The sequence below is a fragment of the Calypte anna genome, chromosome 7, assembly GCF_003957555.1.
Source record: "Calypte anna isolate BGI_N300 chromosome 7, bCalAnn1_v1.p, whole genome shotgun sequence".
NCBI classification, from domain to species: Eukaryota; Metazoa; Chordata; class Aves; order Apodiformes; family Trochilidae; genus Calypte; species Calypte anna.
The window spans coordinates 32,857,640-32,871,691 of record NC_044253.1 but is presented as its reverse complement, the minus strand read 5'-3'; the positions used below and the strand labels follow the sequence as shown (position 1 = coordinate 32,871,691).

General features: G+C 47.9%; 1 protein-coding gene across 1 annotated transcript; it reads left to right on the top strand.

Moving 5' to 3' along the window:
• The first annotated feature begins 11,075 nt into the window (after nucleotides 1-11,075).
• On the top strand, nucleotides 11,076-11,908 carry LOC103538852 (testis-specific serine/threonine-protein kinase 6). The gene is given in 5 exon segments (XM_008505295.2): nucleotides 11,076-11,106; nucleotides 11,109-11,486; nucleotides 11,489-11,620; nucleotides 11,623-11,778; nucleotides 11,781-11,908. Coding segments are annotated over 5 exon segments (825 nt in total).
• Nucleotides 11,909-14,052: the final 2,144 nt, after the last annotated feature.

Sequence of the window (14,052 nt, the reverse complement as noted above, 5' to 3'; positions counted from 1 at the left end):
TCTGGACTGTCTCCTAGTCCCTGAAATTGTTGAAGGTGCAGTCAGCTGCCCTATCTGAGAAAGGCCAGGGACACTTCTAGATGGTGGGGGATGCAGGAGAGACTGCTACTGAGATTATCTGAAGCACAGAGCAGTACAGTAAGTACAGTGGGAAGGGGAAAAAAGTAAAAAAACATTTAGGAAAGGAAAAATCAGAGGCACTGGGTAGCAGCAGGGAAAGAGAAACAATGCTGGATCACAGGAGATCACGTTGGAGCAAAGCCCAACAACGAGCAGCCTCCTGCAAGACCTTGACATTGAAAAGAAGTGTGACCTTCAATTCATGCCGGACTTGAAAGAGGGGAAATTAAAAGGCCACACGGGAGAAAAGCTCAGCTTTGCTATGTATCCTCTGGACAGGAGGGAGTTTTTGTGTGTACTAGGATGCAAGAGGGAAAGAGGCTGCAGCAGCCTACGCAGGAGATGTTGAAAGAGAACTTGAGGAAGAAGGAGAGCCAAGAAACATGAGTGCAAGAGGTGTTAAGTGACCTCTTCTGAAGAGCTGGTAAGGAAGCTGGCAAGGAAAGCCCTCTGCTGGGTTTGTCACAGCAGCTGTGTCACCAGGGGGAAAGATCTGGGAGGTCATTTCCCATCTCTGGCTTTCCTTGTTTCCCTCTGTGAGCAGCTCCCATTTAGATGCTGAGATAAAGCAGGTTCCTCGTTTGCATTTTGCAGAACAGGTTGGTTTGCTTTTTAAAAATTCTTTCCTCTGGCCTTGGCTGGAGAAAGCCCACAGCCTGCTCCTGCTCTTTGACTTGACTGCTGGGAAGAAGCAGAGAGAGGAACCTTTCAAGAGTTCTCCATCCATGCGTGTCAGTGGCTCTCAGGTTTCAGCTCCAAGACCTCAGCCTGTAAGCAGGCCAGTTTGGTTAAAAAAACCACAGTATGGCTAGAAAATAGAGCATTTTGTATCTGATTACCATTCCCCTGCTGCCCTGACAATGAAGAGCAATGCTGAGCAGTCTGCAGCCTGTCACCCTTGTGCCCTGCCTAAGGGGGTGGAGGGTACATGGCACACAGAAGACAAACACCCTGATTTTTTCCAAGGCAGTGACAGCTTCTGAAAGCTTTGCAGCAGTTTGCCACAGCCCCGTGTCACTGCAAAATGCTGCAAACCTCAAAAGAGACAAGCAAAGGTCTGAAAGATCAGAGAAAAAAAGAGGCAGTCACCAGGGCTGGGATTTTTCCAAAGGAAATTATGTGGGACAGCCTTATTGAACTGGAAGAGCAGGACCTAAAATCCTGTGAATAGTGCTGTCTTGCTGTGACCAAATTGCTTTGTGTTGACTTAAACAGACCTGCACTCCATGTGTGATCCCAAATAGCTTCAGACAGTGCAAGGCTCCCATTAGGATGGTTTCTGCCTTAGGCAGCCTAAAGAGAGGCAAGGAACAAGGCTGCCAAGAGAGGATCTTAGGGAAGGGCTGAGGCTCCCAAGCATAGAGAGGAGACATGAAAATCCAATTTGGGTGCAGGAGGATGTTCTAGGTGTACTTTCTATTGAAAAGCCTCCCCTCTTTGCTTTGTTCACAGGGAAACCTAAGTAGTTTCATTTCTCTGCTGCCAAACAATTGGTTTCCTCCTTCTTGTAGCATAAGGGATTTTTGGCAGGAGGGGAACATTAACCCCAGAGAGAAGCGGCCTCTGAAACACACCCACATACACCAGACACTCACTGCTGCCTTCAGAAAGGCTGGTTTGCTGCCTGACCTATTTCTGGCTTCAGCAAAAGGAGGGGAAGAGAAACAACTCACCACTGGTTTTGCAAGCAGCTGTTCTGCAGCAGAAATCAGACCAACTATTGTTTATTTGCTTCCTGGGATCTGTCAGGGATGTCACTTGAGAAGCTGCATGAGATGTAGAACAGGAGAAAAAGAGAATGGGTTTTCAGTTCAAGTGGTTGAATCTTGTTAAACCTACCCACCTTGCCCTACATTTCCCCTTCCTACAAGAGTTTGGTAGAAGAATAAATCTTATACAAGCCAAAAGCTGTGAATTCTGAAGTGGCTTTGATTCTGTAAAGGAGGGGCTTAGAGAAGGCTCTTAAAGACTGATGATAAATGGTTATTTTCCACACAGGACCAGTGATAAATAATTATCCTGCCACACAGGTAATTGATAATTGTCCTGGCCACACAGGTCCCAGCTTGAAATGTGGCCGGTAGCATCCTAAACCCCTGAATAGGTGGCTGCAAGCTGTGGTTTTCCAGGCAGGTGCAGCTCGGCTGGGGATTGTGTTGCATCAAGTCACGAGGCTTAGCAACTGGGGAAATATTTTGGTCTTGTGTATTATCTGGGAATCACAGCACCCATTGGGGTCACTTTAGGAGGAAGTGACTGCAGGGCATCTTCCCACACAAAGTGAAATGGAAGCAGGAAGGCCAACACTGATAAGACCCTTTTCTACTCTGATCTTGTCAATCCCCACCCTGGAGTGCTGTGTCCAGTTCTGGAGTCCCCAGCATAAGAAGACACAGAGCTCCTGGAACGTGTCCAGAGGAGAGCCACTAAATGATCAGAGGGCTGGAGCACCTTCCCTATGGAGCCAGGCTGAGAAAAGTTGGGTTTTTTTATCCTGGGGAAAAGGAGACTCCAAGGGGACCTTAGAGCAACTTTCCTATACCTGAAGGGGGCTACAGGAAAGCTGGGGGAGGGATTTTTGCATGGCTGTTGTAGAGAGAGGGACAAGGGAAATGGTTTCAAACTCGAAGAGGGGAGATTTAGCTTAGACATCAGGAAGAAATTCTTCACTATGAGGCTGGTGAGACACTGGAACAGGTTGTCCAGGGAAGTAGTGGAAAGCCTTATCCCTGGCAGTATCCATGTGCAGGCTGGAGAGGACTTGGAGCAGCCTGGGTCTCATGGAAAGTGTCCATGCCCATGGCAGGGCTGGATCTAGATGAGCATTAAGGTCCCTACCAACCCAAAACCATTTCTAAATGCAGGAGCAGCCAGGCTGGGTGAGAGGAGAGGTCTTTACAGTGCTGTTCTCTGACACTGTAGCAAAACTTCCCCAGAAAAATTTTATCCAAAGATTTGAGGAACTGAAGCCTTCTCCTGAGACGTATGGAAGGGGCCTGGAAAAGCCCACGTGCCCACACAAATTCTGTGCTAGGAAGTATGGAAGTAAAACACCCCTCTGAGGGCCATCTGGGAGGGTAAACTGAGGTTTCCTGCTCCAAGTGAGGGTCATTTTGGCAGATGCTGGATGCCTTGTTTTAGGCTTCACTGCTTCTTTTGCTACCACCATTTTTCTCTTTGATCCACTGAAGGCAACAACCATGCTGTAGTACCTGGGAAAAACCAAAACAGGTCATTTATTTGATTCTAGTGGATAGAGACATCAGAGAGATGTGGCCCTGAAAATATTCCTGCACATGAGCCTCCTCCTCCAAGAATACCAAGTCAGTAGTTGGAGAAATTTACACACATCATGATCACAGATTCTGTGCTAGGAAGTATGGAAGTAAAACACCCCTCTGAGGGCCATCTGGGAGGGCAAAACTGAGGTTTTACTGCTTCCAAATGAGGGTCATTTTGGCAGATGCTTGTTTTAGCTTTACTGCTTCCTTTTGCTACCACCATTTTCTCTTTTGATCCACTGAAGAAAGCAACCATGCTGTAGTTACTTATTTTATTTATTTTTTATTATGTAGTTACTTATAAGCAGGTTACTTATTTGATTCTAGTGGAACAGAGAGATGTGGCCCTGAAAATATTCCTGCACATGAGCCTCCTCCTTCTCCAAGAATACAAATCAGTATTTGGAGAAATTTTACACACACCATGGTCACACCATGTGGATCCTTTCCTTGTACCCTCCTCACCCCTCTCCTAAACACCCATTTGATTATTGTAGGGTGAAATCTGAGGCTTGAAGACTATGCAGCTGGTGAGTGGTTAAATCTGCTCCTTTCTTGGCTCTTCATGCCATAAGTGGCCAGTGTGAGCAGACTGCCATGGGGTGATGGATGTTTCCAGTCCGGATAGAGAAACGAGTCACAAAAGGTGATTAAAACTTCTGCTTGGGGCCTGGACACACATTCTTGGGCTCAGCTCTACACCCATGGAGAAGTTTTGGGATCATCAGAGTCATGACCATAGGGCCAGGCATAGGAGTTAAACCCAGACACACTTGGATGTGCCTAGAGATGAGCAATTCCTCCAAGCTGTGCCAGGGCTGTTGTTAAGTCTTCCCACGTAGGGCAGAGACCCTACAGGCTCTGCCATGTCTGCATCCTGTAGCAGAGACCTATCTGGGAATGTGATAAGATGAGAAAGTCTTTATCAGCCGTTTCCATGGTGGCAGATACTGCCTGCCCCAGCAGTGTGGTTTGCTTTCCTCCAGTGCTTGCAAAGGCTCTGGGGCTAAATTTTTTTTTTTTCTCCTCTAGGAATGAAAATAAATCACTCCAATCAGCTCCTTTTCTTGAGGTGCTACAAAACAATCTACAGTGGAAATGTTATCATTGGTAACAGGTTTAGCCTCCAAGAACCAGCTGCTCATTTACATTCCTAACATTTAAAAAAAGCTTTCCCGTGGCATGGTGTAAAACACAAAGGTATTCCCCAGCACCAGCAGATGCAAACTGGGGGAAAGTTGTATGGCTTGGAATTATTATTTCTGCATTTTGACAGCTGCTGACAAAGCCCTCACTACTCCTATGATGCCCTGCATTCAGGACACTGGAGTGACAGAGAAGAAGGAAGAGCAGCAGAGAGACCTTGTGATTGAAGCATCTATAATAATTACACCTTTGGTCCCACCTACCTGCCACCCCAAAAATATTGGGAGGAATAAAACATTATTACCATTGGAGCAAAGCACTGTTGCCAATCCTAAGCACTTGCCAGGTCACAGCAGTCCCTACAGAGGCCCAGAAGTGCCAATCATTGCCACTCCTTGCTTACCAGGCTTGCCATTACAGACTGCTGGTACTGGTTTGATGGGGACCAGAAAAATGGGGTTTACATCACCTTTTTTCTCAAATAAAATAAATAATTTTTTTTTTTTTCCTGGAAGGAGACCTGGAAGTATTTTGTAGCTTGCCCAAAAAATGCTCAGCTTTAAGTCCTACCTGACACAAGAACAGCATGGGAGAGTTTGCTGAAGTGACAGCAGGACCCAGCAAGTAGCAACTGAACAAGTTGCCTGCTTGAGACAGAACCACTGAACAGCAAAACCAAAGGACAAGCAAAACACCCAGCAGAGATGCTGGGTCCCTACTTTGTGGAAGCTTAGAAAGCAGAGGAGGGAGTTGAGAGGCTAGGAGTTGTATTTTCAAGGAAAAAAAAAAGACTTCAGTGCACAAAGCATGGTGTACTCTGAAATACAGGGATTTCTACCCCACCTCCAGGGTTCACACGTGGTGCCTCACTAAGGAAAACAGAAGCAAAACCCGTCCTAGAGTTTTCCAGCTTTGTACAAGGGCACATAGGACATGGGGAAATGGTTTCATACTGAAAAAAAAGGGAAATAAGATTTTCTTACTGTGACGGGTACTGAGCCCCTGGCCCAGGTTGCCCAGGGAAGCTGTGGCTGCCTCATCCCTGGAAATGTTCAAGGCAGGTTGGATGGGGCTGGGGAGCAACCTGGGCTGGTTGGGAGGTGTCCCTGCCAATCCAAAACATTTTGTAATTCGCTAACTACACCTTGTTTGGATAAAATGTTCCTATTTGACAGGGATTTATTTGTCCATCGTTTAGTCTCCCTACCAAATCATACTCACGCACAGGACTACCCAGTGTACTCTGACTGATGGCCAAGGGCTGGCAGCCCTGAACATCATCATCCATATGGAGAAAATGGCATGGGAAAGAGGAAAAGGAGAGAAGCAGCAACATGAAAGAGCAACCATGAGAGCCCAGAAGAAAGTTCAGAGTTTGCTATTGTGGGAAATGTTAGCTTTTGATAGCAAAGCAAACTAGATCTAGCAAATAAAGATTCAAAAAGAAAGAGTTATTAGAAGCCCCTCATCAATCCTTAAGGGGCTTTTAGGTCCAGGTAGCACATCCCTTTTCAGCTGAATCTTACCACAGCTGGGCTTTTAGCTAAATCAGTTCAAAAAAAAAAAAAAAAAAAAAAAAAAAAAAAAAAATCACCAGAAAAATATCCAAACCATACAGTCTTCATATGTATACATGCCAGAATAGCTGTCTCAAGGGTCAGAGGTTTGTCATTTCATATCTACCTTAAAATAAGGGTTCTTTTACCATCCCTGTAAGAATAAGCAATCAGGGATTCAATAGGTCTGTGTTAGAAAAGAGGTTTCTGTGCATTTGCTTGCCTGTTTCAGTGAACCAGAGTGGCTGCTGAGAAACAGACAAGATATTTGCTCCTGAAGATCTACACTGAGAGAATCAACAGCACCAATAGGGCATCAAGAGCCAATATTGATCATGATAGTTCCAGTTCTATAAAATCATCCCAAATATTCTCTGGAAGTTGCATTATTTTTTTTTTTCTCAATGTATAATTGCTTTTTTACCATTTAACAAAGATTACTGTAAAGCTAGAGGTGAAGAGATGTGGGTCACATCCCTCCCCCCTTTCCAGGCTGTACCTGTTATCTGCTGAGAACTGTCACACTTTACCCCTGTCCTTATTCGACACTTGAGTCATTCTTCACATTCCTTTGCAGGGGACACCAGGGCTCTGTGACAGGTCTGCCAGCAGGTACACTGGAAATTCAAGCATGCTGTGAAGGAATAATAAAAAAAAGCAGCTAATTAAATGGAATATTAAAAAAAAATATTAAAAAAGTTTGTTTCTTGCTGGGGCTGAGTCACGGGGAAGATGTCTGCAGGAGACAGGTTTCATTTCTGAGGACAGACTGCCCTCTTCCCTCAGGAACTCCTCACTTCTCTTGTTTCCAGCTCCCAAGCACAGCTCAGCCACAGGGAAAGGCTTTGTATTAAATAACAATAAAACAAAAAGCCAAAACTCTGAACTCTCCTTGAGAAAGAGGAAAACCCCACAGTTTGGCAAGGCAGCACAAGCTCCTAGGAGCTGTGTGAGCGCCGAGCTCTGCAGCACTGGAGTCATAAATGTCTATTTCTGAGGAGCACTGTCCCCAAGAGGGCACTGTGATATTAGAGATCCATCATGATAGTAAAAAAAAAAAAAACCTCATGGCTTGCAAACAGGGCTTGCCCCTTGGTCCTGGCCTGCCCAGCCTCCGTGCTCAGCAGCCACCAGCTGTAAATGGAGGGGAATGCCTGGGTTCTGCTTTTTGATGGATTGTTTTCCCTTTGCTGGCAACACACAAGGGGAAAGCAGCAAGAAAAGGGCAGTTTTCTGGAAAGCAAAGTGACAAATGCAAGTACTGCTGCTGCCCCTGTGAGCAGATCCATATTCACTGCTTGCTCAGATAACTCTTCCTTTGTCCCTACATCTGATAAGCCTCACTTTGCTGTTTTTCTCTCAGGGCCACAGCTGGATTTTTGCTTGGTTTCTCCAGCAGCATCTTCAAATCCCACAGAACCCTTTCAGGATGGATGCTGGATGGAGCAGACCTCAGCAAAAGGACTTGCAGAATGGTCCTTACAGCCTTGTTCCCAAGTGCCTGCCTGCCTGCCTGCCTCCCCCCTTGGATACAGCCACCCCCACACCAACCATTTGGTCAAGACTGCCTTCCCCTCTCAGAGATTGTTCTTGACTGATTTTCCAAGTCTCAGCCTAAACTTCCTCATCAATCTTGACAACTCTGAAGCTTTTTGGTTTTCATGTCCAGCCATTTTCTCCTTTTACTCCAGCCCTGGCAGACTCGTGTACAGGGACTGGGGCATACAGACCCCTCTGGGGCAAACCAGACCAGATGCCATCTCATGGGCAACCTACCTTCAGCATTGACTTCAGAGCAACTCATGAAATCAGGCTCTGACAACTCCCATTAATCATTTGCTTCCAAGCCATAGCACTAAACCATTCACTGCCCAGCTCTGTGTACTCTGGGCTGTCACATCCTAACTGGAGGCCAAATTCTGCAGTCCTTAACTGGCCACTTTTAATTACAAGAGGTGCCAGACAAATAAATCTCTTTCTGAATGTTAAGTGCTCCATGATGAGGCTCTCCACAGGCAGGTTTGTAAATCTATGAGTAAGAAATTTAAGCATCATTCACTGGGGATGGTTGGCAGCCAAACACTGCTTTGCTTTTCTAACTTATGTTTGGTCCTAACTTGATGTGTAAGAAAAGCTTCTCATTTCTCCACTTGATCTTTTTACCCCACCCGACTCCAACCCCATTTCCACCAACTCAAAACGGTCTTGCCACAGCTTCTGAAACCTCTGCCTTGCTCACAGCCCCACTGAGGCCCTTTCTGTCCCTCTGACAGCCAGGAGCAGAGGAGAGTCACCACCATGGAATTTAATCCTCCAGCTACAAAAAGACATTGGTTGATGCTGAAACAACAAGGAGAGCAGAGAAATGCTCCTGGTGAGGGGAGATGGGCAGCATCCTACCTGTCCCTTGCCAGCTAATGAGGGGGATCTCAGCAGCCTTGCCAGGCTCTTTTCCAGCAGGAAAACAAGCTTAAACACTTCTCTTGACACAGCCTTTCCCTTGGCTCAGGAGGGAGCTTGGGGATCTCCCTGGTCAGTATGCAGGAATCAGCCACTTGAAGGCCAAGCCAAGCATCTGCAGCACTGGCCATGGCAGAAAGAGCTTCCCAGCTCTCAGATGGTGGAAGAAGCCAGCTGAATGAGGAGGTAGGGAGAGCAGCACCTCTAACCAGGAAAGGGGGTGGTGAGCTCCAGAGCTGAGTCCTGCTCAGCTCCCAGTCTCAGCAAGCCTTCCAGCACCAAAAGGAGAAGCTCCCTGTGCACCAGGTTTTCCTTACCCCTACAAGCCAGGCACAGCTTCCCACTTCACACAAGGATGGAGGCTTGAGCTCTCACTCTTCTCCTTCCCACTTTTCAGAAGAATTTTGGGGGGCAAAGCCTTCAAATGGCAGAGCTGCCAGGGGAGGTCTCTGGAGCAGCAAGCTTGGCAGAGCTCCTCAGTCCTTTTCCCTTCACTCCACTCCAGCTGATTGCCTTCAGGTTTGAGATCTTGCCAGGTGCAGCCTGGTGATGCAGCTGCAAAATCCTGTTTGCAGCCCAGCCCAGCAGCCCTTTCCATCCTTCATTTCCTTTGGCACCTACTGAGGCACTCACAGCTGCCCAGGAGGGTGGGTGGGGCCCATTGCCATGGATCCATTCCCTCTGATACTTTACAAGCCCATTTTATGTCTCTCACACTGTTAACTTCTCATTTATATGAGGAGATGTTTTCTGGCACACTCACCAGCCTCAAGTCTCTCTTTGTGTCTGAACAAACTTGGTTAATGAAATGGACATCTGTAGAATTTTCTGTTTGCTGGTCCTGCCACCCCACTGAATTTCCAGGAAACCTCTAACTATTTCCACAACCAGCTTCACTACTTTATTCTCTTTGAACAAGAGGCTGAGGGCAAGATCTGATGGCAAACAGATCCTCACAGGATCACAGCTGCAGTTTGCCAACACCAAGGTTTTCTGTTTTGATATTAGAAATACACCGAGCATCAGCCTAGAGATAGCTACATCCACATCCTATTTGTCAGAGGGTGCACGATGGCATTTTCCAGAGATGCTCCAGTATGTGGGGAGGATTGTGGTCAGTTCATCACACATGGTCCCTACCACCCCTTCTTTTTCACTTGTCTTCCCCTGCTCCAGCATGGAATCTCTCCCATGGGGACACTCTTCCAACATCTTCTCCAACATCCTTCCCACAGGCTGCAGCTCACAAACTGCTCCAGCATGGTTCCCTTTCCATGGGGTGCAGCCCTTCAGGACTTCTTGGTTTTGACCTGGCAACTTCCACAGCAGAAACAACTCAAGGTGTCCATTACTTGCCCTCAGGAGTCAGGGCAAAGCAGCACAGCAGCAGATCTACACTATGCTTGTAATCCTTTAATTAATTTAATTTCTCTCCTGACTATCCCCATGGACTCATGGGGAAGATTTTTCTTGAGTCTTTTGGTTGAGCCTTATTCCTCTTTAGAACTGGTTTGTGGAAATGAAACACATATTCAAAAATTAAAAAACAGCTTTTGTGCTGGTATTGAGGGAGATGGAGATCTAGGAATGTGGGCTCCACGGGGAGGACAGGACCCTTGACCTACTTTAAAAAACCAGCACAAAACTCAAAACCAACTGCTGATGACAGCCAAGGACTCAGCTCATGGAGCAAGGTTCTGAGATGAGTGTGTAATGGGAGAGATGCTTTGCTCTGGCATGGATGGTGCCATCTGCTCCTACTTAGCTGGACTGCCACCTACAGACAGCTAAAGCAGGTTGAAAGCATTTAAAATCTAAATTGCAGAAGGCTCTCCAAAGGATCTCTGCTCTCACTTCTTCACCATAGCCTCCAGAATATAATTCTGAAAAAATAGGAGAGCAATCCCAAGTTCAAGAAACTTTCTTCATTGAAAAGTCTCCATCCACCTCAGAGAGCCAACATGGAAATGCAGGTCCCTGGATCATTGTAATAAAAAATGTTGAGTGTTACTGCTAGCCAAGGTGATCTGTAGTTAGGGATTAACTACAGAAATCACAGAAATTAACTACAGGTGTAGGAATTACACCTTGCACAGCACTCTGTGTGGTTCTGATTTTAATACAATGAATACCCTGCAGGAAATAGGTGTAAGGCCCAATTATTCCTCAGCCCTGAAAGCTGATGTTTAAGCCCAAATTTTGAAAATTCAATTGAAGAGACAACAACAAGAAGAAGAAGATTAAAACCCCACATATTCACCCCTGGAAGTTTGTGCCCCACGTGGGGCTAATGCCTGCAAACACCATCATCATCTCCCACGCTGGAGATGATGACACCAGACACCCTCATCTCTGAAAGGAATTGCCACAGGAACTCTCCACCCCATCACAATGCCAGGGTGGGCCTTGGAGTCCCCGGGAGCACCCATGGGCTGCCAGGCACCACACGTGAAGGCTTTCAAACCCTGGAGCAAAGCACCAGCTTTGATGAAGCCCGCTGAGATCCCCCATCATGTCGAAAACCAACACGGGTGAGAAATTCCTTGCGATCTGGGCTACAAGCTGGGTCCCACCCTAGGGGAGGGCAGATTTTCCAAGGTGAAAGCAGCCACCTCAGCCAAATACAAGGTTCCCTTGGCCATCAAGCTGATGGACAGGCGCCGAGTCTCCCCGGATTTCCTGTACAAATTCCTGCCCCGGGAACTCTCCATCATCCGCAAGATCCGGCACCCCAACATCGTGCACATCTTCGAGCTCATCGAAGGCTGCGACGGGCTGGTTTGCATCGTGATGGAGGCCTTAGCCACTGACCTGCTGAAGCTGGTGCAGCACCTGGGCAAGCTGCCCTGTGTCCCCAAGGCCAGGGACATCTTCGGGCAGGTGGTGGCGGCCCTGCGTTACCTGCACGACCGTGACTTGGTGCACCGGACCTCAAGTGTGAGAACGTGCTGCTGACTGCCGACGGCCACCGGGCCAAGCTCAGTGACTTCAGCTTCAGCAAAGAGGCCAACAGCTACTCCGACCTCAGCACCACCTTCTGCGGGTCAGCAGCTTACTCTGCCCCGAGGTGCTGATGGGCATCCCCTACAACGCCAAAATGGCTGACGTGTGGAGCCTGGGGGTGGTTCTCTACGTGATGGTGACCGGCTTCATGCCCTTTGATGACACCAGCGTCCGCCGCATGCCCCAGCAGCAGAAGAAAGGGGTGAAGTACCCAGAGGAGCTGCCCCGCTGCCCGAGCCCTGCCAAGCCCTCATTGCCCAGTTGCTCCAGTTCAGCCCAGCTGCCAGACCCACCGTGGGGCAGGTGGCCAAGAACAAATGGGTGAAAAAGGAGGTTGTGTGACAAAGCCCTCCCCGGAGATCTCGGGAGAGCAGTAATACTGTAGTACAAGCAGTGCTGTGGAGGAAAAGTGTTTCTGGTGGTTTATTGGTCATTTCTGAGCCCTGGGATGGCTCTGTGTGGAGCTGATGGAGCTTCTAGCCACCACGAGGCCATGTAGTCTCAGAAGGTGGTGAGATCCCTCCACAGAGAGATGAGAGGTAGCAGTACCAGCAAAGCCTGGAGATGCTGCCACCAGCCTGGCTTCAGAGGGGACAGATCAGGGCCAGGTCAGGTTGGTGAAGTGCCACCTCCAGCAGTATTATCCTTACCTGCTCCCTAGGTCATGGACTCTGGACCCCCTCTGCAGCTCCCTCTCTGCAGCTCCCCACCTCCCTGCCTTGGGCTGAGGGAGGAAAGATGTTTTCATACCCACCTTGGCTTGTCCTCAGCCTTGTTTGCCACAAAACTGTACTCGAGCTGGCAGGAGGGGAGATGCTGTGGTCCTGCAAATCACCACTGCAGGGAAAATGCCACTTTTAAAAAATTATTATTATTATCACCATTTAGCTCTCACGGTGATATTCACGGCCCAAATTCAGAGCAAAATCTTTGCAGGCAGCTGGAAAGCATTACCAAGCCACAGAATTTGGTGTGGGCTTGAGATCCACACTTTGTATTCAACAACATCTTCCAGGTATTGACTCTGGCCAGGATTTGAAATCTCTGTCCAAAGGGTTTAATGAGAGAGAAATGCCACTGGCCATGGAGAACCTGAGACAGGAGACAAAGATGTAAAGGAAAACTGCTTTGCTAGCCCCTGCTGCCCACCTTCAAGGTAGAAAAATAACCAACTACTCAATGCAATCCCCCAAAATCTACCTCAGCTCCCTACAGGCAAGTCCCTGTCCCAAAAGGTTAAAAAACAGTCAGGGGGTGATTTCTGAAAGGTTCTTTCACTTCTAATCCCCTCTCAATGATCTCCAATCCAACTTCCACCAAAACTGAAGTCAAAAGAAGGTTTCCATCTTTTGGAAAGTAGAAAATAACCAACTATTCAACTCAATGCCCCAAAATCTACCTCAGATCCCTCAGATCCCTGTTCCAAAGGGTTAAAAAAAGGCAGGGGGTGATTTCTGAAAGGTGCTTTCACTTCTGATCCCCTCTCAATGGTCTCCAGTCCAACTTCCACCAAAACTGAAGTCAAAAGAAGGTTTCCACCTGGGTGTCCCACCAGCCCTGGTGCTGCTGGTGCCCTGTGAACTGGCACAAGGCAGTGGTGGTGGCCACTCTTGCAGCCAGGCTCTGTCTTGGGTGAGCAACCCAACATGGTTCTGCTGGACAGCAAGCATTTGGTAAAGCAGACATTTTGGGTCTATTTAAAGAAGCAGTTTAAGCAGAACAAGATGTTGCAGCAGAGGCAGCCCAAGGATTTTTGCAGCCACCCCCAGAAGGAAGAGTGGGTTCCCTTGCAGCTGCAACATGAACATTCATGGCAACAGGAGACTCCAAGGTTCGAGTTAGGGACAGCAAGGGGACATCCCATGGCTGGGGAAACAGGCTTGGGAGGATCAGAAGAATTCTGGGGAGGGAAAAGAAGAAGTCATAAGGATGTGGGAAGTGAGGAGGTGGATTGCAGGGCAGTGTGGCTTTCAGCAGGGCTCAACTCCCCTTTTTTCCTACTTATCTTCCAACCACCCTGCCAGCTTCATCCCTCTCCAAAATCCACTGCCTTCCTTGGGGAGACCATGTCCCCAGGTACCTTCTCGTCCCATTACCTGCTTCCCTTCAGCCCCTGCTTACCCCTGAGTACCTCCCCACAAACCTGGAACCCAGTACCAGACCTGGTGCTTCTCCTTTTGCTTTCTTTTCTCCTTCTCTCCTTAAAGTCAAAGGGAATATAAAATGAGTTGTTCTAAAACCCCAAACCCCATTCATCTCCCTTCAGCACCACTTCCTCCTAAACAATTGCATCTATTGAGGATAGGAGCTGGGACAGATGACTGATGTTTTGCAGGGCTGTGACCCCTTGAGTGGCTTGGGAAAGCAGCTGGGGTTGAAGTGACAAGAGAGTGGAACGAGCCCCAGGAGGCTTGGGGGGCCACCCACAGCCCTGCCTCCTCCACCAGTCACATTGGCCATTCCATATCTAATTATGCAGATTAAAA